Below are 27,315 nucleotides of genomic sequence, written 5' to 3' on the forward strand. Positions count from 1 at the left end.
CCTAAAGTAAACCAGATTCTTTCTCTGTATCTCAGTCCTAATGCCTGTGAAGCCCACCCTGAGCTGCCCCAGGAAGCCAGATCCCTTTATGCAGCAGGCACCTCTCCTCTGGAGAATTTAGCATGGGGGACTTTTACACATTGTTGTGATTCCTTGATTAATGTCTGTCTCCCCCACCGGGCTATAAGCTCTGTGGAGCCAGAGAACCATTTGGTTTGGGTTCACCATTGGCTTCCCTGGGGCCTAGCACAGAGCCCGTCACGTCACATAGTACAAGCTAAAATTTATCTGCAGAATGCATGGATGGCTGCAAAGGGGGTGTCTAACCGCCAACATCAAACTTCTCAAATGCGGGCTTCCACCAAGATGGGCTAGATGCTCTCCCTGTCCCCCACAACAAGCTACCTGGGAAGCCTGCTCTCTCCCAGCCTAGGGAGCTGGCTCCTGCTCCCACCTGGGCCTGACAGGCTTCAATGGGCCCTATGAAGTGAACACATTCTCCCTCCCAAAAGACATACCACTCCCACAGGGCTGAAAGCATTTCTCCCCTTTCAACACTTTCCTGCTTTTTATTCTACTCATAACCAGGCAACCTGAAGCTTTAGCAGGATACGATTTTTTCTCTCCTCCAGATTTAGAGAAAAAAATGTTTGAGATATTTTTAACTGAGAACACCCAACCCCTTCGCCCCACCCAACACCCTCTCTGAATCTGTGCTTAGAAACCCTATCTCTGCCCCAGAGACAGGCTCCTGCCTTTGGAGGCTGAAGCAGCTCAGGCCATAAATCCTCATCTGTGGTTGGTAATCCACATGGAGAGGAATGACAAATGCTCTACTTAGCCCTATTTCCAAGGAAATTAGAATTACAAATTGGAGCTATCAGCTATTACTAAGGCCTGCTTGAGCATAATGCCTGGAAATAAAGGTGGGGAGGGGCCAGGGGAGGATTGGCATCTGAGCCCCTTTCATCCTCAGGTGAGCTTTCATAGAAATCCGCCCCCACAATGGGAATCGCCCTCCCCACTACAGCACCACTAATTAGAGCCAGGGGCCCTGGAGTATTCACTCCAGCTTTGTTCACTGCTAAAGGCACCGCCAAACCAGGTAAGCAATCACTTCCAGCGAAAGTACAGAAAATTGCTTCTTTAATTGGGTAGATTCTAGGACTAAGAATAATTTAATTGAAAAATGGCATTAATGAGAATCAAAAGGCTTTGAAAGGGGTTGGAGGGAGATGCCTACATGTCAGAGATGAGGGAGAGTTTGGGTTCTCAAAAGGCATGTGACAAAAATCCATCACCCCCACCAACTACTCACACTCTCCCATCCCCCAACACCCCCTCCCCCAGCTCAGATACACAAGCCCCACTGGGATGCTTACACTGAAAACCATCCCATCATCTCCAAACCACTGAGAACTACTGGGGGAAGATGGTGTTTGTTGTATTTTGTTTTCTTTTCTTAATTTTGCAGCAAGTAGTGAGATACAAGGCAAACAGCGTGGATTTATATGGGATGGGTCCAGGTTCTGCTCCTGCCCCTGCTGTGACCGTGGTAAAGTCACCCAGCCCTCTGAGATTCTTCCCCACCTATTTGTTTCCTTTATTTAGTTAACAACTCCTTTCCTAGCTGAGTGCCAGGCACTGTTTTCAGAGCTTTATAAATACCAATAACTGAACCTTCATACCAAGCCCATGAGACAAGCATGGTTTTGTGCCCCCTTTTCTGCAGAGTGCGAACCCGAGAGGCACAGAGAGGTTCAGAAACTGGCCCAAGGGCTGGGGGCGCGGTGGCTCATGCTTATAATCCTAGCACTTTGGGAGGCTGAGGCAGGAGGATTGCTTGAGGTCAGGAGTTCAAGACCAGCCTGAGCAAGAGTGAGATCCCGTCTCTACTAAAAATAGAAAAAATTAGCTAGGCACGGTGGCACGCACCTGTAGTCACAGCTAGTTGGGAGGCTGAGGCAGGAGGATCGCTTGAGCCCAGGATTTTGAGGTTGATGTGAGCTAGGCTGACGCCACAGCACTCTAGCCCAGATAAAGCCCAGATAACAGAGCAGGATTCCGTCTCAAAAAAAAAAAAAAAAGGAAAGAAAGAAAGAAACTGGCCCAAGTAACAGTAACACAGCTGGTAAATTGTGCAGCTGGGACTCGAACTCAGCAGTCTGGCTCCAGAGCCCACCTCTGGCAATACACGGAGATGATGATGTCATTCATCAGTCCCCACTTCCCAGGGGGTGTGAGCGCTGGGGGGACCTGGGCATGGCGCTAAGCCCAGTCTCACCACGTGGTTGATCCTGTGCCCCTCTGGCCTTTCTCTCCTGTCTCCTCTGTGTTCGCTCCTGCCCTCCTCACCCAGCCGCTGAATGGCTCCTGGCACGAAGCTCTGCTTCTGCGCTTTGAGTGAAAACACTAGGAGTTCTAAGCATGTGTTTTCACACTGCAGCCAGGGTCATGCATCCTGCCCCCCAGGAGAGTGTCTCTACACGGAATATAACAGAATCATTAATATTGTTCTAAATAGCGAGGTGCAGACTCATAGTAAAAGGACAGCATGGTATAGAGGATCACAGCCAGGGCTCTGCAGCCCAACAGCTAGGGTTTGAACTTGGGCAAGTCAGGTAACTTCTTTGTGCCTCCTTTCCTTCTTATAAAAATAAAGAAATAAAATAATCAAACCTACTTCATAGAGTTATGCAAACTAAGTGTGTTAAAATAAGTCCAGCTTTACAGAACACGACAGGGAAGGTGGTATTAGATAAATGTGAGGTCTTAGTGTTGGCACTGTCACCTAGTGCTCCAGGATGTCCTGAGGCTGGCACCTTGCAAAGGGCATGGGAGGTGGCGGCATCAGACTTGGACTGAATTGGACACAGGACCATGCCACATCATTCAGCATCTCCGAGCCTGTTCCTTTTATATAAAATAAAGAAAATAATAATTCCTGCCCATCTCACCTGGTTATGAGGATTCAATGAAGCAGAGTGCTCTGGAAATTACAAAGTAATCTGGAAACACAGAGCTTTACTCTTAGAACAACATTAGTCAGTGAGAAGGTACATAGGGCATCAGACTTCAAAGGAATCATATGGGCTGAAACTTTCATGGTTTCCACATAAATGCTCTGCCCCCCATCAATATCATCTTGCAATTCTCACAACTCCATGCCCATTTTGTAGACAGGAAAACTAAGGCTTAGAAAGGCAAAAGGACCAAGGAGTGCCATGGAAAGTGGTAGAGTGAGATTTGACCCAAGTCCCAAATCATTTTAATCGTGGCATTACATTGTCACATTCCTATCACTGTCACTTCATAGAGAAGCAAAGAGTTGGCCTTTCAGAAGGGAAGAGGGTCTGGCCCAAGGCCAGGTGGATAAGAGGCTGCTGTTAGCAAAGGTGTGAAGGGGAAAACAAATAGCAATAAAATAATTAGTATTAGTATCATTTATTGAGCTCTTACCATGTGCCAGGCATTTCCCATACAGAATCCCATTCAAACCTCACAACGACCCCATTTTACAGATGAGAAAATAGAGACTCATAGAGGTTACAGAACTAGCCCTAGGTCATGCAGTTAGGAAACGCTTGATTTCATCCCCCATCTTTGTTTCTGAGGCCAGAACTCAGCTGTTTGTCTACATTCCCTATGTGTTTTCCTGTAAAACATTCTGTGATGGGAAAGACAGAAAGTCCATCTTACATGCCCCTGTACCCCAGATACCTTGCACAACGCCAGGCACAGTGTAGTGTGCTCCATGGACACTGACTGAGCTGAACTGCACTACATGTAGTCACCTGTCTGTTCAAACGCTGAGCCTTTATAGGATGGGGGCCTAGAAGGAATAAACAAGGTTGCTGTTTCACTCTCCAAACAGAAAAAACACCGGATGACTTTCTGGTGCATATCTATTGCTACCAGCCCTGTAGTGGCTTCCGAAACACCCCTGGGCATGGATCCACAAGCCTTAAGCTCCTGTCAAGACGATGCTTTCACAGTGGCCAACAAGATTAGTGTCCAATTAATAACAAATTTGGGAAGTACTGTGCAAAACAGCTTGGCAAATTGCATCATGCCATACGTTAGGGTGACCTAAGGGCACCTTGCCTGGACATACGCAAGAGCAAGGGGGCTAGAAAGATGGAGATTGGGAGGCCCAGACTCTGGTCTCCTTTGCCACTAGTAATCTGTGTGACCTCAGGCAAAACTCCTCCCCTCTCTGAGCTTAGCACCTCCATTCTTTAACTTGAGAAGCGGAGCTAAACCTAGGCTAGCACAGTGTCTCATTCCTGTAATCCTAGCACTCTGGGAGGCCCAGGCGGGAGAATCACTTGAGGTCAGAAGTTCTAGACCAGCCTGAGCAAGAATGAGACCCTGTCTCTACTAAAAATAAAAAATATTAGTGAGGCATGGTGGTGCATGCCTGTAGTCCCAGGTTGTCAGGAGGCTGAGGCAGGAGGATCGTCTAAGCCCAGGAGTGTGAGGTTGCTGTGAACTAGGCTGACCCATGGTACTCCAGCCTCGGGGACAGAGCAAGACTCTGTCTCAAAAAAAAAAAAAAAAAAAAAAAAGAAGGAAAAGCAGAGCTAGAATGTAAAAGCCTCTTGCAGGTCCAAAATTCCACAGCTCTGGGATACAATTTAAGGCAAGCGAGGCAACCAGGAAGAGTCCACATGTCAGCAGAGATTCTCAGGAAACGCGTTAATTACTGGCACTTAACCAACCCATGGTTAACTCCAGGTAATTTCCAGAGGATTTATTGCAACTCCGAAAGCTATTTTGTGAGGAAGCAATGTATATTTAATATTGACAGTACTGAAGGCAAGTTCCCTTTCTCCAAGCCCATAAATTATCTCGGGCATCAGGAGGACAAATCTACCGAAGGCGTGTTACAAGCGGGCTGCCTCCCAAACAGAAAGCAGGCTTGACAGAAAGCTATAAAACAGATGCAGAAGGAGATGAATTTAAAGCCAGAAGCATGTGCGTGATGTGTGTGAGCGCGCCTGTCGTGTCTATGTGCACGGCCTCAGAAAATCAAGATGCGGAAGTCAGAGAGGAATGTCCCCTGCGTCTCCTTACAGTTAAAGTGTGGCTTCTTGTTCAACGCCATTCAACAAACATTGACTGATCCCCTTCTGGGCACCAGGTGCCCAGGATGCGGGAACTGCGGTGAGTCACGTGGGACCTGCTCCGACACAAGCTATGCGCGTGGCGCTCACTCTCCCCTGTGGGACTTTGAGTCTGTCTTAGAAATCTTCCGATGTTCACGTTTCCCGTCCCCAAAATGAGAATCCAAACGCCCCTGTCATGGTGTGTTCTGCAGGCTTCATAAGGTAATAAGTGCAAGAAAAAGATTTTTAACAATTAGTAATAACATGGCTGTAAATAACTCTAACCCAGGGCAGAAGGGGCAGGTGAGGCTCATAATAAAGGAACCGAACAAACAACGATGCTAAAAGCTTCTGGGAGAGGGACGTGGAGAAGACACTGCAAGAAAGAAGAAAAGGAAAATCATGGAGAGGAGATGGAGGAGAGAGGCCGCCAGAGATCGGCTGTGAGGAAAGAAGAGACTGAAAAAACAGGTGTAAGAAAAGTAACAGAGATTAAAGAACTAGAAGGGGCAGAGTAGCTGGAGAGCTGGCTTATGGAGGGGAGAGAGAAGAAGAAAAGAGAGCATAAACCATAAGGGAGACGAGACAAAGCAGGGAATCAATAATAGTGCCAAAAGTTGGTTCAAGAGATGGGCACAAGCTCCTGGTTTAGCGACACTGGGGAGAACCGCCAGGAGTTCTAAGGATAGAAATAAAGAGGCTGCCTCTGGGGAGAGGGGCTGGGGCTCTTCACTTTACAGCTGTCTGTACAACCTGGGCCTGGAAGTATGTGCACATATTCCTTTGCTAGAAATAAAAATAATTAAAAACATTATTAAGGCATCAAACTCAAGGTAATGGCGAGCAAGTGTTACACCGCTGGGCACCTCCCTCAGCAACCTAGGAACACTATCTACTATTTGTCTTCCCAATCACGCCACAAGGTAATCAAATCCTCTTGTTTTCCATTTAACTGTACCTGCGTGGGGTGGTTGTGAGGACTGAAAGAGTTAGCACCGGTAACGCAGTGCAAAGGCGCCTGATAGAACGCAAACGCTCAATAAATGTTCGTTTCTGTTGTCGGAGAATTTGACAAGAACATCTCCCTTTTCCTGGGAGCTACGCTGCCGCGGCAGCATCATGCTGTCCCACGGCCCTTACCCTCAAGGATACAGGCTGGGAACAGTAGTGGCCACCTTAACCCGGCAGAGTCAGTGAGTCCCCCGCTTAGGAAGGCCAGCTCTTTACTGCATGGTCAAGTTCACCCGTCACTCAGGCCTGCTCCTCATCTCCTCCAGGGTCCACAAGGGACAAGCTCCCTGGGACTCCTCCGCCAGTTCGAGCTGGGCTTCTGTCACCAGCCTCCAAGAGGGTCAAGAGGGTTCAAAAGCCAACATCGTTTCAGTGTAGGTCTCTCTAGGGTCTTTTCAGAACAAGGAGCTGAGTTTTAATATGTGAGAAGAAAGATGCACAAAAAAAAAAAAGGAAAAAGAAAAAAAAAGGAAGAGGAAGGATGTGCATTCATTGAATTCTGCATTTTGGCTGTTGCTATTTTATAGCTAAGGAAAAACTCAGCAAAGCAATCTCTGGTCACAGCTAACAAACTATTCTTTGCATATCTATCTTTCCAACCCACAATCTGTGCCATTTGGATTTCATGGTCTAAAAATATCTCCCAAACTTCCAAGTATGTTGGCATGGGCTGGTGGACTCAAATTTTTAATCCATTTGTAAATGTTTTCACACAGCTCTTTTTTTTTTTCCTCCTCGAATTCTATTTCTTGCTGAATCACTTCCATCATTCAGTTTGGCATTTATTGTGAGCAGGAAGGAAATCATCTTGAACACAAATGTCAGCCCTGGCCCCGAAGGCTCCCGAAGGCTGCAGAGGGTGTGAGAGAAAGAAGAGCCAATGCTGGCTGCAGAGTGGAGTGGGTTGCCATGGTACAGCGGGCAGAGCACGGGCTTTGGAGGTGGCCATTCTGGCTGTGTGACCCTGAGCAAAACACTGGACTTCTCTGAGCATGTTTCCTCAGCTGTGATGTAGGGATAATGGAATTCAGTTTAGTGGAGCTTCTGCAGAGATTCAGTGGGCTACAGCACCACGTGCACCTCCCAGCACAAGGCAGGAGCTTTGTAAACGGCTCTGTTCTGAATTTTAGGCATCATCCTGGGATACGTCTCAGAAAGACCACATGGATTCCTTCTCCCCCATCTCTTCTCCAGTCAGGGGCAAAGTCACCCTTATGAAACACAAACCCAATCATGCCACTCCCTGCTGTGAAGCCTGGTGGCCTTAGGATCAGACTACACAGTGTTCTCTGTGGTCTACGCAGCCATGTCTAGCTCCCCATCCTCCTTTACACCACCCTCCAAGCAGGATTCTTCTACTCTGTCTCACTTCATGTTCCATTTCAGGTCCTCCCCCTCCGCCACCCCCTCCCTTCTCCCAGCTCTCCAGACCCACAGGGAAAGACACCTGTGTCGGCATGCTCTCTCAGGCACACAGACTCACCCTCCACTCCACAGGCAAGGACTGGGTCACGCACTCGCTCCTGTCCCTGTCACTGCGGCCAGGAGAGGCAGGCTGACTGGCTGATTGCAGACACTGTGGTTAAGACTATGGAGGGATAAAGTCCCCAAAGGAAAATCACAGGCTAGATGTGGGAGGCAAGTCTCAATGGTCGACCCCAGTGCCCCCGCATGAGCAAGGAGCAAGGAGGAATCACAGCCGTGCAGAGCCAGTGCAGGTCGCGAAGTTTTACAAACCAGGACATTAAGCTCCAAGATGGGCCCACAGCATGCCCCTGTTCATGCCGGGCCATCACCGCATGTCCGGCCCCCACGCCAGCCCTCTCCCCGCCATAGGGACAGCACCCCCAACCCCAGGGAAACGTCTGCACCAGGCAATGGATTCCACACAGTCTCCCCAATGGAAGACGTGAGGAGGGGTTTCTGAAGATGAAGTCTGGGGGCCACAGGGCCCTGCGGGGCTCACTTCTCATTGTTTCACATGGGCAGACCGCCCGTGGCAGGCACAAGGCGGGTGGCTCGGAGTTGAAGAGGAGGGAGCAGTCTCCGCACCTTCCTCTTCTCTCTGCCCCTTGATGGGATGGGCGACTGGCACAAGGGGAGGGAGTGGGAGAAAAGAAAAGCAGAACAGCAGCAAAGGAGCATCGAAGGAAGGGTTGACTTGGGAAGTTCTTTCCGGAGAAGGGTGAAATTAAACCCTCTGGAAACAATCCCTGTGATGCTCTTTGTTCTGGGCCTTTCTGAAGAGCTGCTACACATCCCTCAACATCCAGCTAGAGAATGGCCTCCTTCAGGAAGACTTCCTTGATGCCCCCCTGTCCCGCCCCATGAAGATGTTGGCCCCTCCACCTCATGTGCCCACTGGGCCAGGGACACTCTGTACCATCTATTTGAGTGACTGTCCCCACAGCTCGCCTCCTCGGGGATAGAGAATCAGTACGTGCTCAATAAATGTTTAATGACTTAGTTAATGATGCAGAAGTCCAAAGTGCAGGGAAGAATAAGATTTAGTCATGCAATAAGCAGAAACGCGGTGAAGGAGGGAAGAAAGGGGTCTGTTCGCGTGGGACCCCAAGGCTGGAGCAGCGGAGGATGGGATTCGGCACAGTCACCTCAGACATCTAACGATGATAATTGTTGCAAACATTTAACCACGACGCTTTCTCCAGTGAACTGATGAGATGAGATCTGATGTCCCCAGGCTTTAACAGGCCGCCAGCAGCAGGAAGGTGGTGAGGGCAGGACAAGCTCAGATGTCGGGATGTTTGGCCGACCAGAGTGTCAAGGGGCTCAAATAGGACAGGAAAATGAAATAATGGGACGCTTTCTAATCAAGTTCATTTTTCACAGAACTAAACATTCCACAGTGGGAGAGGACATCTAAAGCCACTTAGATACCAACATGAAGTGTACCACTTTAACCATTTTTAAGTCTACAATTCGGCGGCATTAACTATACTCACACTGTTGTACAACCATCACCACCACCCATCTCCAGAACATTTTCAACACCCCAAAATGAAACTCTGTGCCCAGGAAGCAAGAGCTCCACCTTCCTCCCTCCCCTCGGCCCTGGCAACCACGTTCTACCTTCCGTCCCTGTGAATCTGCCTGTTCTAGGCACCTCATGTGGTAGAATCACACAGTACTTGTCGTTTTGGGTCTGCCTCATTTCACGTAGCATAGCGTCCTCGAGGTGCAGCAACGTGGTGGCGTTGCGTCAGGATTTCCTTCCTTTTCAAGGCTGAACAATATTCTACACAAGTGCTGCTTTGTCACCTCCACTGGAACCTTCCCACAAAGATGAGGCGCTCCCTGCTTCCCAAGACAGCTGCCCCCCTGCAGTCAACTCTGACTGGTGCCAAGCTCTTGGGTTCGAGAGCGGCGACCCTGCCGTTGCTCCTGCCCACTGCTCCCTGTGCAGTGGGGAAGCCTCAGAGAGGTGGCGGGGACCTGGGATCCCATCTGAGGGGGAGGCTCACAGCCCCCTTCACTTCCTTCCCACAGGCTGGGTATGCTCCATGTGTAAACAGGGCAGAGGTTTCAGGTCACTCTCTGGCCCCCTGCTCATACTCCTCCAGGCACATTCTAGTGAGTCTGTCTGGGTCACTCAGCCAGGCAACTAACACAGACTAAGGGCTGGCCCCAAGCTGGGAGCTGGGGACACCTCCATGAACTTGGTATGGTCTTTGCCTGTCTAGAGCTCACGATTTAATAAAGGGAGACAAACAAGTAAATAAACACATAACTTGTAGCTTGTGATAATTGCAGCTTATGACAGAGTGGCTTGGGTGGATATAAAAATGGTGAAGACTGACTTGGGGTGAGGGTGGCCAGGGAGGTGCCTCCCGGAACCGGAAGAAGTCACTTGATGTGTGTTTGGGGAGCAGCTTCCCAGGCAGAGCAAAGGCCCCGAGGGGAGGCGGGGCCTGGGGTGCTCTGGACGGGCTGCAGGGAGCTGGAGAGCGGACTGCAGGGGAACAGCCCGGCTGCCTAGGGGAGAGAGGTGGGCAAAGGCTGGATCACATGGGGCCTGCGGGCCTGGGTGAGGAGGAGAGTGGGTTCTATTCCAAGGTCAGCAGACAGCCACTGAAGGACTTCCAGCTGGGGGTGGGGGTGGGGGGCATAACCCAGCTCACAATGGAAAAAAGATGACCCTGGCTGCGGGGTGCAGAATGAATGGGTAAGAGCGGAAGCAGAAGAGAAGTCAGGATATTGCAGGAGACGAGGCCAGAGATGTCGGGTTGCCTAGAATCATAAGATGGGGCTCCCTGCAGCCGGCGTCTGTGACGCAGCCATCTTCATATCCTGGATCTTCCTACAGCAGAGCCTGGGGCCTAACACCAGGGGGGCTGCCCTGGCCTTAGGGGCCCCTTCAAGGAGGGTGGTGTCCCCAACCCCAGGCTCAGAGGCCCGCGGCTCCCTCCCTTTCCCCTCCGAACCTGGTAACTCCCTCCCCTGCGAGCTGCCCTGTGACCAATCAATTCCCATTGATCCGTTTGTTGTCATCTTTGAGCACAGACATTAACCGACTGAAAAACTGGACCAAAATCCACACACAACAGACTCTGGCTAAACTCTGCTCACTGGAAAGGGTGGCTGTGAGGATATGGAAGTGCAGCAGACCTGGCCCAACCGGAGGATGGAAGCTTCTGCTCAGGCTGCCCGGCTCCCACCAGGAGCAAGTCTGTGCCGTCCCCACGGACGCCAGCCGCACTTAGGCTTCCAAGAGCGCCCCCAATGCCCACGTTCAGATCCGGAGTTTGGTTTAGACGCTGCAAGAACAAAGGGATTAGCCAGCAGTGTTTGTTAAGCACAGACCTCGTGCCCAGCACCACGCCTGGCACTGTCCGTGAAAGGAAACTCTCTCATGTGTGGCTCTTGCCTGCAACAGGACCACGATGGGGGTGGGATGCTCGCAGCAGACCCTGCCCATGCAGAGCCTAATGCAGGAAGAATCCAAGTGCCAGCCCCACTGGAGTTCAGGGAGAAAGGCCCAGAAAAGGACTGAGAGTGAGAGCATAGGCTTGTTCTTGGGCCCATCTGGTTCCGTCCCAGCTCCACAGCCTACCAGCTGTGTGCCCCTGAGCAAGCCACCCAACCTCTCTGAGCCTCCACTTCCTCATGTCCACACCAGGTCACAGTGAGATTAAAATCATTTATAATGTACCCAGAATGCTACATTTATAACAGCAGTTTCCTTTTTACAGAGTTTACTGTGTGTCAGCACTGTGCTATTTCAAGTGCTTTGCATAAATGAACTCGTTTTATTCTCTCAGCACTTCATAAGGAAGGAAACATGAGTACCCTCCTACCTCTACCCCCACCCCCGTTTTACAAAGAAATGAGAAATGGAAACCCAAAGGAATGAACGAACTGCCCTAAGTTATCCAGCCAGCAAGCGGCCATCTTAGAGCCTCATACCCCACCATCCCTTCTCCCACTGCCCACCGGGAAGCAGTAGCTGAAATGGGCTTAAGGTGCCAGAGAAACTCAGAGGAGCTGAACGCGGATAAAAGCATCAATGTGGCTTTGTGCACCCATGTCTACGGCAGTATTACTCACAATAGCCCAAAGGTGGGAGCAACCCAGGTGTCCACTGGTGAATGATTGAGGTATATACATACGGTGGAATAGTACACAGCCAGAAAAAGGAAGGAAATTTTGACATATGCTGCAACAGTAATGAAACTTGAAGACATCATGCTAAGCCAGTCACAAAAGGACAAATACTGTATGACTTCACTCATAGGAGGTACTTAGAGGAGTTAAAATCACAGCGACAACGAGGAATGGTCGTTGCCAGGGACTGGGGAGGGGGATTGGAGAATTACTGTTTAATGAGTACAAAGTTTCAGTTTTGCAAGATGAAAAAAATAATTCTGTGGCTGGATGGTGGTGATGATTGCACAAAAACGTGAGTATACTTAATGCCACTGAACTGTACATGTAAAAATGGTTAAAACGGTCAATTTTATGTTATATATATTTTACTACAATTAAAAAGACATTGACATGGCAAAAGAGGGCTGTGGTTCTGCCTGGGTGCCCCACTATGCCTCCCTGTGCCCTCATTTGGATTTACTTGTTTCTTCAGTTGGCATTTTCTGAGCACCTACTCTGTTTACAGTTGGAACCCTAAGGGCCTTGATTAAGCAGCATTATCACCATCATCATCATCTTAGCAGATGTTTACAGCCCTCACTTTGTGTCCTGCACTTTTCTGTGTTTTATCTTCATCAACTTATGCATTCCTCACAACCACATTTTGAAGAGGATACTATTAATATCCCCATTTTATAGATGAGGAAACTGAGATCCAGAAAAGTGAAGTAACTTGCCTGAGATCACACCACTGGGATTCAGACTCCCTGCAGTGTGGCTACAGACTCCCAGCTCCAACACACCCTTGCCACCTGAAACAAAAAGCATGTTTTCATCCACATCCTCCCTGCCCCCCACCAGGCCACAATGGCCAGGCTTCTGAACAGCAGGTTCTGCAGGCTGGAGAGGAGGGGGTCTGCACCCTGGCACTGCTCTAGGACCAAGTGCGCTGCTTCTGCCTTTCCAAAGTCAGCACTTCCCACTGCTATTTTTTTTTCCAGGTGGAAGCAACAAGGTCCCCAGCTTAATTTGTTTCATGCAGTGACACTAATTAATGTTTCACACACTAGAGCTTGGGGATTGAGGGGTCTGTGTGTGTGTGAGTGTGTGCGCATGCACGCATGTATGTGTATGTGTGTACATATGCCTGTGGTTTGTAAGTTTTATTTTCCCCAACTTTTGAAATGATGTACGTGGGTATTTTACCTGAGGCAAACTGTTTATATATCAAAAAGCAGTTCTGGTTTTCCTGAAGCCCTAAAACACCACAATCCTCCAGTCTCCATATACGTTTTTGCTTTGACTCGTCACTGACGGTGTGAACTCTAGGAATCTGAGGCCAGAGGCCTTAACCAGAGTCATGGCCTTTAGGACAAGTTGTACAGATCACAGAGGCTAGTGGTTCTCAAACATGGTGCCATCACCCCAGCTGGAACCTTTGCAGCCTGGGGGTGTGGTTTACCACCACTGGGGAGCTCTAATAGCATCTGTGAGCAGGGGTCCAGAATGCTGAACATCCTGCAAAGTGTGTGATATTTCTGCTCAAGGAGGAATAGTCCCATTCATAATGCTAATAGCTTCTCCACCACTGAGAAACCCTAAAAAGCATCCAACCATCCAGTATTTCAGGGAAGAAAGAAAGGCACAGAAATATCAGAGTTTGTTGTCCAAGGTCACACAGCAATTCCAAAGTTAAGAAAAGCCATACCCCTCCGGCTACATTTGTTTCATGCTCTCACCACTCGGCAACCCCACCCCACCCACTCCACTCCCACATACAGAGCCCTAGCTGCGGCTGCTGGGAAATGATCACTCTTTAGTCACCTACTACACTTTCCTACCTCCAAGCCTTCGCCAGTGACTCCCCTCTGCCTTTAGCCCTGACCCTGACCCTGACATCATTCCATCCTTCCCTGCCTAGACCACTAGCTGCCTCCTCGAGGAAGCCTACCAGAGCTGTATCTCAGAACCACCGCAGCGGTCCACCTGTGTGTTTTTTGACTTTCAGCCTGTGTCCCAAACTGCCATTGTGTGACAGCTGTTCATCAGCATCACCACCACCATCAACAGTATCATGCCAGCTGCTCAATAGCCATTATGCTGCCTATGGTGACAGTGGTCTACTAGGGTGGGTCCTTTTATCCCATTATACCGATGAGAAATTTGAGGCTCAAGAAGGCTAAGCAACTTGCTAGAGATGGTACAGGTGGAAAAACAAGGATTTGATCCCAAGTCTGACAGCAGAACCCACACTGTGGCCACAGTGTTGTCACAAGGATCAAATTAACCTGGTACCCCGGACAGAGTAAGTCAATAAAGAATAGAAAGAAAGATTACTATTATTATTACTACTATTGTTAATATCTGAAAATTGAAGGATATTCTATCTCCACCTACCACTTTCCCTTCCTTCCTCTCTTTCTGCCTCTTTCTCTCCATACACACACACACACACACACACACACACACACATAAACACACACACGTATGCGGTACATGCCTCACTCAAAACACACATAAATACACAATTTTAGCAGAAAACACAAAACATAATAATCTTTAACCTTTAGCAGACTCTTACTATGCAAGATAGCTGGGTTTTGGAAAACACAATTTGGCCCAAAACATATTCACATCTATGAAATAACTCAGATTAATTCAGTGAGATTCAAAATACTAGTTTGTGTGGCTTCACTCAGCAAATTCATTTACAATATTTATTGAGCTCTTATTATATGCAGGCTCTGTGCTCACATAGAATGGCCTCTTCCTGCAGAGGATTGGAGATGACATTGGAATATACATGAAATAAAATTGTAAATGTAAAATAAAAATAGGCCAGGCGCTGTGGCTCACACCTGTAATACCAGCACTTTGGGTGGCCAAGGAGGAAGGATAACTTGAGTTCAAGAGTTCCAGCCTGGGGGACAGCCTTGTCTCTATTCAAAAAAAAAATTAAAAAAAAATAAAAGTAGAATCAAATAACAAAAAGTATTTGGAATAAGAAGTATAGTACAAGAATACACGAGGAGAGGAATCAAGAGCTCAGATGTAAAGTATACAAGGTTGTGGCTCTAGCTGAGGCACAAATTTGACCCACAATCCTGGCAGCCAAAGGAAAAAAGAGAAACAGAAGCATTAATTCATTTTCTACAGAAGAAAACACAGCAATTCATTCAGTAAAGAAATGTGCTAGTTTCTCACTCAAGTGGAGCTAAAACCTTCCAGATATCTCTTCCCCTTCTCTGGAAGTAAGCAGAATGTGTGGTGTGTTTAGAAGTCTAATGTGATCCTATAAACTCAGTCCTGGGCGGTCTAGAGGTCATGTGGTCTAGGCAAGAGTTTTTCTCAGCATCTCTGCTTCCTCGGGACACTTGGGCCAGGGGACAGAATCTTTTTTTTTATATATACCTTTTTTTGTTGTTGTTTCAATGTAAATTCCCTCCTTTTACCATAATGGTACATGAGAACTTGCACACTTCATCAAGTTCAGGGCATAACCTTAGGACAGAAATTACAGTATTCTATTGACTTCAACATTACTTTTATTCGCTGACAGCATTCTTATCTTAGCAGGACGGGGAATGAATGGGGAGGGAACAGCCATTATCCAACACCTACCATAAGCCCAAACCAGGCTTCAGACTGTACCACAGCCATTTCATTTAACCCTTGCCATGTGGGTAGGCACGCTCTGTGTTACAGAAGAGGAAACAGGTTTAGGCAGGTTAAGTGGTTTACTCAAGGCTACTTGGCTAAAAAAATGATACTGACAGGATTCAAAGCCAGTACTTATCTGCAGCCATGTCTGCTTCCGTCACTGAAGCTGACGCTCCTTGGGGGCTGGCCCTGTGTCCATGTTTGCAACGAGACTTTGTATCCAGTGGGCCATGTACCGTGTTAGGCTCTGAACTGCAGAGAATGGATGCTTACGCGTATGAAACGTACAGCTAAAAAACAAGCTTTCAACCTCCTTACACAGCTCAACTCAAGGTTCGCTAGCTCTAGGTTTATGATCTCACTCCCTCCGTACCACTTTCAGCACCTTTCCTTCTGTGTGAGCATAAATCTGAAGACACTGGACTCTAAACACATATGTGGTCATGGTCGCGGTTATACATCAAAATATGAAGCAAGACATGGGCTCCAACCCTGTGCACACGATGCACTCTTCTTCTTGTTAGTGAAAACCTTCCCTGACCCACTTAAAGAGTGTTGACAACTTTATCCGAACCCCAAGGAGACCCAGGATAAGCGTATATTAGAGTCAGTATCACACCATTATGCGATTATGTATTTACCTACTTGACCGCAAAAAAAGAGCAGAAACTGACTGACTTTCCCGTGTATCCCCTACTCCTAGCCCACAGTCTGCCATCTACTAGGCCTGACATCAATGTCTGCTGAGTGATCAGTCAGCGTATCTTGAGTTTGATCAGCAGATATCTGAGGGTATGTACATCAAGCCTAAAGGATTGCAATGTTTCCATGAAATTTCTTCCCAACCAAATAAGGTGTTGAAGTTATGGCACAAAAGAGGAATTCAAGAAGAAATCTCAACATTTCCTTTAGCAGTCCAGAATCGTGAAGGGGAATGCTAATTACTTCCCCAGGAAACCAGCACTTGGGCAAAGAGCAGAAGTCACAGCACCGAAGTTCACAACCAAGATCCCGCCATTTTCTCAACAAAAGATGTGTTTGCAAGAAGATTTTTCAAGAAACGTTGAGATTTCTCTGTCTCAAAAAAAAAAAAAAAAGAAAGGTTAGCTTTCATTAGATACCAGACACTGAATCCACATATTTATAAATAGTTTTAATTCAGATTATTTTTCCTGAATGACTATCGTAAATGAAAAATTAATAAGGGGAAAAAACACTAGAAAATTACCACGACCCTTAGGTCTCAAGACTTCCTTGATTTAAGAACCACTGAGAAAACAGAGCCATATTCACAAATCTTAAGTCACGGTATTTTCTTCAATTAAGAACGAGAGAATGTGTCGCAGTTGCCACTGGCACCCCTCTCATACCTCCTTGGGACTCCAGCCCCTGCCAAAGGTGGCCTAAACGCCGTGTGTCTTGTCTATGCGATTTCCCTGCCCCTGGGAACAGCCCTTATTAGCCAGTGATGGCTGGAGTTCAAGGGCCATTCTGGGCTGTTCAACAGCGTATTCCAAGGTTTTCAGGAAGACTGAGCCTCAACTGCCCCTCCTGGTAACCTCCTTGATAATGCACCCTTACAGTCTTCTTACTCTTTTTCGTATTTCCCACACTTTCTCCAATTTTACTTATTTCTCCAATTTTTGTTAGAATCACTTCCTAAATCATGCATTCTCAATAAGGATGCTGTGGCCTCCAAGGGGGCAAAATTGGTTCTTGTGGGGTAGGGTAGGGTGAAAAGTCTTACTCTTTTTGTAGATCAAGCCCAGACATACATACAGTTCACTGAAGACATACACAGTATATCTGTGGTATTATTTCTTGGCTGAGGGCAATTAGAGGGGAAAAAGTCCAAAATGACTCCGTAAAGGGGAGATAATGAATACAGGACAGAGCAACTGGGTGCTAAATAAGCACTTGCACGGAGCTCCTTGCCTCAAGGTCGGCTTCTGGGGAACAGAAACTGAGATATGCTGACTGCACTCAGATGTCATCTAACCCTTCAACAACCTGGAAGGCAGGGAATTTTAGCTCCATTTTTCAGATGAGAGGACAGTCTATTATAATAGAAGTAAGATGACTTCCTGGAGACTACAGAGCAAATCAGCAGAAGACTCAAGGCGAGAACTTGAGTTTCCTGATGACTGGGCCAGTGTTCCCCGGGCTCTCAGCCACCCCTCAGGAGATCCATCCACAGGCACAGAGAAATGACACTATAAATAAATGTCAGTGACTGTTACGAATAAAAATAAACCAGTGAATGGAACAAAGGATGGTGCTGCCCCATAGGTAACTGCATAAACAACTCAGTGGATAAAAACATTAATGTGATGGTTTCGAATGTCTCAACTCAATGTTGAGCTCAGTGGAGATCAGAGACTATTTTATAGGATTCAGCAGAGGACTAGATTAGGGGAGGGAAGAGAAAGGGGGATTCAGCTCTGGGATTTCGGCAGAAAAAGAGGCCCTCCTCAACTGGGAGCCAACTGGAGCCCGTGTAAGGATGCCCGATCCGTCAGCCTACACCTGTATTTACTCCTTCTTCTGTTGATTCATAAATAAATAACTGACAAGAATCATGAAGAAAGTGTGGCCGTAGGCAATAACTCATCTTACCCTTGAAAGAAAACACTGTGAACAAATATCCCTAGCCTTTCTGAGATAAAATGAAAGACTTCACCAAGCAAATCTATACTTTGGACAGGATTTGACTCGGATGCTAAGACAGCTGTGATCCCAGAGGAAACAGGCTGTAGGTAAGACCGCTCCATTGGTACACAGCCTCTGGAGACTCTCGAGGGGAGGCCACTGTGGCTGAATAGATACCGGCCTTGTTAGAAGACCTGATCTCAGTCCTCCCCTGGTCAGCAGTGTGACCTCAGGCAAGTTTCTAACAGCCCTGGGCCTCAGCCTCCTCTTCTGTGAAGACCCTCCAGTCCCGACAGCCTCTGATTTTTCTAAGCTGCCAAATCCTCTCTCCGTGCTGGGCCCATAAATTCCATAAACTGTTGTTAAGTGACTGTCTGCTGATTAGATTGATTGGACTTGCTGATTATTAAGGACTCCTGGTTTCATATTTCAGACTAGCATCACCAGGGGGAGAAGCATCCGTAACTGATTTATGTGGAGTGAGACAAAGCGGAAGGCAGGACTTCAGGAAAGGGTAGGAGAAGGGAGATGAAGAGTCTGATAGCACTAAGTGACTTTCCATTAGGATAGGTGGCCTGGGCTAGAGAAGCTTATTCTCCTACTCCGGTACCTTTAAGTCCTGTTGGATAAGACTTCACTAAAAAGATATCAAGGCAGAAATAAACGTAAACTGCTGTGACAAGTTTACGAAGACCCTAAGGGGTCAATGGCAAAGAAGCCCTACACATAGCCTGCCTGCTCCTCCAGTACTGGCTCATGAAATCCTGGTCGGGTAATTTGTAAGCAGGCACCTGCTATAACTGTTATGGTTACTGATACACATAAAGCAGGTTATCCTGACCTTGAACAGATGGTGGTGTTGCCCAAGAGGTGGTATGATATACTATGAAGCAATGTAAAAACATTAGTTATTCTTAATATGCTGGTTTTCTAAGCCTCAACTCAACTGTTACACTCTTGTAGAGTCTGGATGATTTCATATGACTTTTAAAAAGGAGTGGACAGAGAGGAAGAAAAGGGATACCCAGCCCTGAGGTCTTTGGCATGAAGAGAAGCCCAGCTCAGGGGGAAGCCAGCCAGAGCCCACGTACCAGAAACCCCATAAGCCAATTGCATAAGTACTCATTCTTATTTAGTCATAAATTGCATGCAAGAGGCAATCTTCCTCCTGAGTTATAACCTAGTTTGTTTCCTAAAGAAAACATTTCAAACAAACTCCTCTATCCTTTCTATGACAAAATGCAAAGTCCCATTCAACAAGGCTGCAATTTGGATGGGATTTGATGTGCATCCCATGACATCTGAAAAACCAGATGTGGCCTGAAAACTTCATCTTGACTTCAATCTTGTCATCTCCAAACCTGTTATGCTCTTCATTCTTCCAAAAGGTGCTTACCTTAGAAAAGCTGACATCCCTGTGGACGTAGATGCTAAATTATATGGTTAATAGGCTCCCAATAAAAATATGCAGTGATGATCAGGTGATGCAACACAGACAGAAATGTGGCAAATCCGTACATGGGCAAATGCTTAAACCCAGTATAGATAAGGTCCCAGTTGTGGGACCTGTCTGACCCTTCTACAGCTGTAGGAAATGCTGCCCTCTCTGTAGCTCTCAAAGCCCTCCCTCACACGTAGTTTCATAGGATTCCTACACCAATCCTATGCAGCAGTGGGTATTGCAATGCCCATTTTGCGGACTGTATGATAAGTGAGGTGTGAAAATCACACAGGTAATGCAGCTCTCCTGAAAGCTCATTTGATGTCCTTTGGACAAACCCACAGCCGTCTTGGGCCACCCAAAACCAGAACCACAGAGCACAGAGTCTAAAACGGGTTTTCACGCCGTCCACACTTGAAGACCTTTCCCTTGCTTCTCTTGATATTGCCTCAATTGTGAAAAGATTAAACAAAGCTTGTTTGCATTCTGTCGAAACCCCAGACAGAAAAAGAGAGCTTGGACCTTGACCTTCCAGAAAATACCATAGGGTCACACTTGATTTGATTTGTGAAACTTTTAAACACTTATGGAATTTTAAAAAATGGATACAAACTTGAAAGAGGGAGCTTCCAAATGATGCAAGAATAATTTAGCATTGAATTGAATAGAATTTAGCATTTTGTTCTCCAAGTAGGAAAGAATGACTAGGTATCCATTGGACAAACAGTAGATCCCCTCATCCCATCCCTAGCAGCTTAAACCTTCCTTGCAGAAGTCTCCCTTGATAGAAAGTGTTAACAATGCCTTCCCTTTTCCTGCTCTCCAGAGGTCCTTCATTTACATTCTATTATTGCATTTGCTAAACTATTTAAGTTTAGTTGTTTCGAGTCTCTCTCTTCATAGGGAAAGAACTCTGGCTCACTTCCCCTAACAGCTTGGCACAAAGCTTGGCCCTTTGCAGGGACTCGGCATGTGCAGACTTGAAATGAGGGAGCTGTGCCTTCCCGTGTGTTTGTCATTTTCTGGAAAAAGTCCAAGGTTGAGAGAGGCTTGGAGACTGGTCTGTATGTAGAATCCATGAATCCAAGAAAGCCCACTCAGCCCAGCCAACAGTTCCGAGGCCTGGGATTCGTATTTGAATCACCTGAAGACAATGCCTGTCATTAGTATTCATGTGTGTGCTTTATGTGTTTGTGTGTGTCCAGTCTTCTTTTTTTAAAGATTTTTAGCTTTTTATTTTTAATAAATTTTAAAAAGTTAAGAGAGTAATATAATACATATATTCTCTTTACCTGGATTCACCAATTGTTAGTAAATAGTCTTGTTTCGCTTCTCTCTCTCTCTCTCTCTCCCCTCCCTCATATTGCCTGCCTATGTGCTGAATCATTTGAAAGTTGCAGACATCATGACTTGTCACCACTAACTACTGCACCATGCATCTCTTTAAAAAATAGAACATCCACCCACATAACCATCATGCAATTATCATACTCAAGAAATTAATTTCGATAGATACAACAATATTATCTAATATCCAGTCCATGTTCAAATTTTCTTAACTATCCCTATAATATCCCTTATTGTTATTTATTTTTTTCAATCCAGAATCCAATCAGGGGTCAAGCATTGCATTTGGTTGTCATGTCTCTTTAGCCTCCTTTAACCCAAACAGTTCCCCTCATCTTCTTTTGTTTGTTTGTTCATGACATGGACCCTCTGGAAGACACCATGCAAGGTATCTTGCAGGGTGACCCACAATTTGAATTTGTCTGTTATTTCTTCATGATTAAATGCCTAGCATTTTAGGCACTCTTGCAGGTATGTCGCATATTTCCACTGAATCGCATCAGGAGTGTGGGGTTAGTATGTCTCGTTACACACAAGTTGACAACTTTGGTTGAGGTGGAGTCTGCCAGATTTTTCTCCTAAAGTGCCCTTTCACCTGGGTGATTCACATGCATGTCGAAGTCTGAGAGATCTTGCTATGCAAAGTGTGGCCCAGCAGCACCGGTTCCCCCAGGAACTTGTCAGAAATGCAGCTACGAAGCTCCTGACCCAGGAAGGCAGAGTTTCAGTTGCCCCAGTTCCCCTCCCACTGAGTATGACCATGACACAGGGAAGGAGGCACAACACGGTGGCGAAGACTTCTGTGGGATCCCAGCTCTGCCACATCAGTAGCTTCAAGAGCCTGGGCAAATGACATAACTTCTCAGAACCTCTTACTCATTTGTAAAAGAGAGACTGCTCATGCCAGCACTGATGGCCACTTGATGTAAGCCCTTTCCACAAGCGGTGAAATACGGTGCACTCGTGGAAAAAGTCCCAGCATAGGACTTCACTACTGTCTAGACATCCCGTATCATGGGGCTGTGGTTATCAGCCCCTTACTCGGCTTCTTCATTCTACTTGAGTGGCTTGAAAATAACAAAAAGAAGAAAACCAGAAGGAAGACAGGAAGTTTAGAAAATGAAGAGAAAAGTAAAATGAGAATATTAAAAAGGGAATATGCACAGATTTTAGGAGGGTTGCAAAAAGGGAGCAGATGAGCGATGATCAAGAGGGGAAGTAAAAGAGAGAAAATATTTATTAGGTGCCTACAATGACACTCTAGGTGTTCTAAATTTCACAACAACCTTGGAAGGTAGGCATTATTATCTTCAGATTATAAATAAGGAGACTGAAGTTCAGGAAGGTTGAACAGATTACTCCAGGTCACACAGAATGAAAGAGCAGAGTTGGATTCAATCCTGGTCTGTCCCCAAAGACCATGCTCGTGGGAGCAGAAAGGAGGAGAACGGGTTAAACAGAGTCTGAGAAATGGAAGAGCTGAGAGGGTTGAACCCCGACTGTCTAGAAAAGAAAACTGATGTCCCTTCAGTAATGAATTACAGGTCATAGAACTGGCTGAGACACTGCAGAAGGGATTCCTTCAGCTCTGGCTGGGAAGTTGACCAGATGACCAAATTCTGAGATTTCTGCTAAAATTAATGATGTTGTCATTAGAGTATATGTTCCATTGGGCAGAGATTGTTTTGTTTTGTTTGCTGCTATATCCCTAATATCTAGAAGAGTGCCTGGCACAGAAAAGGCACTCAATAAATATCTATTATCTGAATGATATTAATAACACAAATAACTATTACAGAGCATTTCTTCTATGCAAGGTGCTCTTAGCTTCACAGAGCCTATAATTTACTGATAACATTGTTCAGATGAAAAAACTGAAGCTCAGAGATCAGCAATTTGCCCAAGACTAGCTATAAGAGGCAAAGCAAATTTGGGAACCCAAACTTCTCTTACTCCAAACTTGGGAAGACTCTGCAATACTGACAGGATGAGTGAGTGTTCAGTGTCTGCTCTCCACCGTGGGGACCGCGGCCCTCCTAATCAACATGCTAAGTCCACCAGCCAGGACCTTTACGTTTCAGAGCAGCTGCTGGGTCCTTACGTCTCACCACCCAGTCTTGCCTGCCAGATGTCCCTAGAGCCAGCCTGCCTCAGAATGCAATCAGTGGGGATTTCTTGTGATCATTTCCCCTTGGTTTGTCAACAGGAGAGTGATTGATCATACCCAGCTGGCTGTGGCGAGATGGTCAGGGCAGCGGGATGCCTGCTCAGTGCCAAGTCAGATGAATGCCAAGATGAAGTCAGCATCTCTCCACTAACAGGCTAGGAAGGGGGAGTCCCCGGACAGCCTCAGGACAGCCACAGTGTCAGGTATGTATGACTTTTAAGGAGATTCCTATTGAGAATCTACTAATGAGTACTGCATGCCTGATGTTGGGCTAATTGCATTCATGTACACTATTTTCTTTGAGCCTAAAAATTACCCTGTGACAGTGTAGTATTAAAATACCCAACTTACAAGTCATCCCCAACTTGGCCTGTGCAAAATCACAGAGACTTAAGGCTTAACTCCAGATGTGAACTCCAAGTCTAGCATATTTTCCATAAAATCAGAATCTCTTTCAGCCATAAGGAAAAAAAAAAGCAGGGAACTGATCAGTCTCACTGGAGTTAAAGCATAGTCTCCCATCTTTTCCTCCCCCCATAGCCCATTTCTGGACTTCCAAGAACTATTCTTATAATTACAATCTTGTAATGCTGACTTTGGCTACTTATTGTTGCTATGATAACAGTAAAGTTATCACAGCAAAGTCTGATTAACCAGAACCTTGAGAGTATTCTTTAAAGAATCCATTCAGCAAATGCTTACTTAGTGCCTACCTCGGGCTCTGCAGTCTGCCAGGGAGAGAGAAGGCTAAAGAAGGACAGCACAGCCTTTGCTCTCGGTAGCTTTCAGCTCACTGGGGTAGACAAGCAAATAGATCACCCCAATGCAAGCTGCAAAATGCTATGGCTGGTGAAGTTGCAGAAGAGGGGCAACTCTAGCTTAGCCTGGAGGGTCAAGGAAAGGCTTCCTGGAGGAGGTGACACTGGAGCTCAGCCAAGGCGAAGGTGAATGGCCAGGAAAAAGCAGAGGATGGACATTAAAGGCAAAGGGAGCAGGGTAGGGGTTTGATTGATCTCCACATTTCCTGTATTTTACCTTTAGAAAAGAGAAAAAAATTATCTCATCTCATGGATCTCATTCATTAAGAAAAAGAAAAAAAGCATGCACTTGATTATAAGCCCATGGTGAGCCAAATTTCCTGGTCCCCTTGGGCCACTAGCCCCAGCCCAGAGCAGGATAATGGATACATAGAAGCACGAATGTCAACGCCTTACAAAATCCTGGTTCATCAATGAAAGGTTCAGTCATCCTCACTTGACTGGACTTCCTCCTAAGCTGGTGAAAGGGTGCACGATGCATGCACTAACTAAGTGTGCTTCAGTAATAGGAGCTCAATCCCAATCCAACGTGGCTTTTCCCGTACAACTCCAAACTAATCAGAATATGCAATCCCACCACCACCCAAGGTCATCCCACACTTCCCTAACACTGTGGTTCCCTGGGTTCTGACCGGCCCCTGACTTGATTCCAAACTCCCATTTCTAGCCATCGGCCAATTGACAGCTTGGAAGAGGCTGAGGCCTTACTAAGGGCCGTGCATTACCAATGGAGAAAGGGGCACCCAGTGACAATTAGCAAAATATCCAATGTCCGGCAATTGTTGGCAGAGGATCAGAACTGGGATCTGGGCTCAGAAACAGAGCTGACCCACTGTATTCAAATATAAGCTCCAGAAAGTTTAGCTGTGTGATCATCGACAAGTGATTTTTCTCTCTCGAAATTTTGATATCTTCATCTATAAAATGGAGATAATAATTCCCACTTCATAGGATCATGTGAATTAAACAAAATATGTATGTTTTGCATCTGAACGTAAGAAAGTGCCTGGCTACATATCTGACTTTTCCTTCTCACGCCTGGCTACATATCTGACTTTTCCTTCTCACAAACCTTTAAATTTTCCTGGGTCCTGGGAAACTGAGGCTATAGGCTTTGGTATTAGCAAAGCTGCTTCCAGGTGATGAAATAATTGCAGAGAAGGATAAAATCGAGGCTTGGTCAATAACAGCCCTTAGCTATCCCCTCCCCAGACTGAGCCGGCAGGGCTGTGGGTGCTGGCTGGGAAGGGTGAAAGGAGGAGGAGGAGGGAGCCCACACGCTTGCAGGTCAGTCGATACGTACTGAACACCATGATGTGCAAGAGGACGCGAGTCTGTGTCACGTTTGTGTGCACTCGACTAACTCATTGTGCCTTTTGTTTTTACTATCACATGTTCCAGTATTAACTTCACTTCCATTTAACTAAACACACTGCTAGAAACAGAGACATGAATGGATTTTTAATCCTTTTTACCACCTAAAAAGAGCAAATGAAAGAGAAACAATTGCTAAGCCCTCTCTCCAGCCAGATCCCCACCAGCAACTGCAAATACGCATGCACATACACTGAGACACCAAAACCCATGTTCCTGGCAGGATGCCCCACCGCCGCACCACCTCTCCCGATTCCTGGGTTTGGAGAAGGCACCCTCTCAGGCTTTGTAACCTCTGCTGAAGAAACCTGTTGCTGAGTATGAGGGCCCGTGCGGACTCCCCCACCTGGTGGCTGGATCTGGAAAAGCGTTTGCAACCAATGAAGACTGGCAGGTAGTGTAACTAACTCTAAGGCCCCGGAGCCCTTCCCATTGTATCAGTTATGCGTCAGCTGAAGAACAGAGAGGAAAATCCACCGCTAAAGGCACATGAAGATCAGGGTTGGGAGGGGGGGAGGAGGGAGTCATGGCCAATTCTCTGACAAAACCTGGTAGCAGTACAGCCCTGCCAGCCCGTGAGGTGTGTGTGTTGACAGCCCAGATATCCAGTCCTGGGTGAGGAGCTGCACTACCATCCTCTCCCCTTCTTCGAATACGCGTGGATCTTCCATACCGAGTGTCAGTTGCAGAAGGAGCTCCATCATCCCTCTGGCCATGCATTTATCCCGACTAGCAAGGATACTCTTTCTAGGGGAGCAGTGCCCCAGGCCAGGCCCCTCGCATCCCTGGTGCCCTTGCCCAGCCAGAGCGCGAGAAGGGGCTGCAGTTGAGGCTGAGGGCATATGAGAAACCACATCATGGAGATGTTTCAGCCCAAATAATCCCGCCCTCCGCCAAGCCCCTGGTGCTGTTAAGTCCCAGCCCCTCAGTCTAGTCTTAGACACACACACAGACACACACACACAGACACACACACACGCTACGGGTGGTGCGCACTACTTCCATCCCCAACTCCAGGATGTATTATCTAAACTCAGTAGCGATCCCAAGAGAAGGGATCCACCCCAAACAGAAACACAGCGCTCATGGCTGGACCCGCTTTATCCTGTTCAACCCCCACATTAATTGGAAAAACCACATAATTCTTTCAAGCTTCGAAATCAACACCTCAAGACGGTGCCATAAATGCGCACCTGCGCGCACACACACATCAATCCAATTTCCAAATTAGCTTGGAAACCACGTTTGATTCTTTTAAGCTCCGCTGTCCGACCCCCGGAGAGCGGCTCATAGACACACAACAGAGAAACACGCACTGAGGGCAGGCCGGTCGCCAGTTCAGCGGGACAGCATCTTTTAAAGCCCCAGGGACGTCTTCAGCTCCAGCCCAGTCCCCGAACCCCAACATGCGCCGCCGCCGAGGGGCGCCCCGAGCGGCCGGGTACTCACACCAGCGCGTGGTAGAGCAGCGCCCAGCCCCGCGGTCTCTCGAGGGCGTCGTAGATCAAAGTTTGGATGCGCCGGTACTTGGCGTTGTTCCTCTTGACAGGGCGGCTCAGCGGGGTCTTGGCCAGGAGCCCGATGCCCTGCGGGGTCCTGCGCAGCCCCTCGTCGCGGCCGCCGCCCTCCAGCAGCAGGGTCCCGTCTTTGTCAGCTCCGGCCCCGAGCGCCAAGGTGACTTGCTCCACGTCGCCAGGCGCCAACCCCACTTTCCGCTCCTCATCGCCGGCCGCTGCCGCGTCCCCCCCGGCCGGGTTAGCGGCCCCGCCGCCTCCGCCGCCCCCGTCGCCGCCGCCGCCAGCCGCCCCCGCCCTGCGCGCCTTGAGCCCCATCTGCCTCGCCCCCGCCGGCCGCTTCGCCTTCTCCGCTGCTTCTCGGGGAAGAAGGGGCGCTCGGGGTGCGTGGACGAAGCGGCGGCGGCGGCTGGAAGCCCGGGAACTCCAATGCCATGATCCGCGCGCCCCTCCCCACCCACCCCCTTCCCAAAAGCAGGCAAAGGAGGGGCCCCCGGGGGCAGGGGAGGCCAGGCGGGGGGTCAGGAGGTCACATCCCTCGCGGGTCAGACGCAGGACCCTGAGGGGCGCGGGCCGGGGGCTGCGAGGAGCCCGCGAGGGCGCGCGAGGCTGGCGCGGAGGC

At 47.7% G+C, this 27,315-nt stretch overlaps 1 protein-coding gene across 1 annotated transcript in view; it reads right to left on the bottom strand.

Moving 5' to 3' along the window:
- Positions 1-27,011, bottom strand: part of KCNQ3 (potassium channel, voltage gated KQT-like subfamily Q, member 3) — a 308,368-nt gene extending 281,357 nt beyond the window's left edge. Inside the window, exon 1 of the mRNA XM_012647942.1 lies at positions 26,629-27,011. Within this exon, the coding sequence (XP_012503396.1) occupies positions 26,629-27,011 (383 nt within the window). The remainder of the gene's footprint in view (positions 1-26,628) is intronic.
- Between the last annotated feature and the right edge of the window lie 304 nt (positions 27,012-27,315).

This window comes from Propithecus coquereli, unplaced genomic scaffold, assembly GCF_000956105.1.
Source record: "Propithecus coquereli isolate 6110/MARCELLA unplaced genomic scaffold, Pcoq_1.0 Scaffold28, whole genome shotgun sequence".
NCBI lineage: Eukaryota > Metazoa > Chordata > Mammalia > Primates > Indriidae > Propithecus > Propithecus coquereli.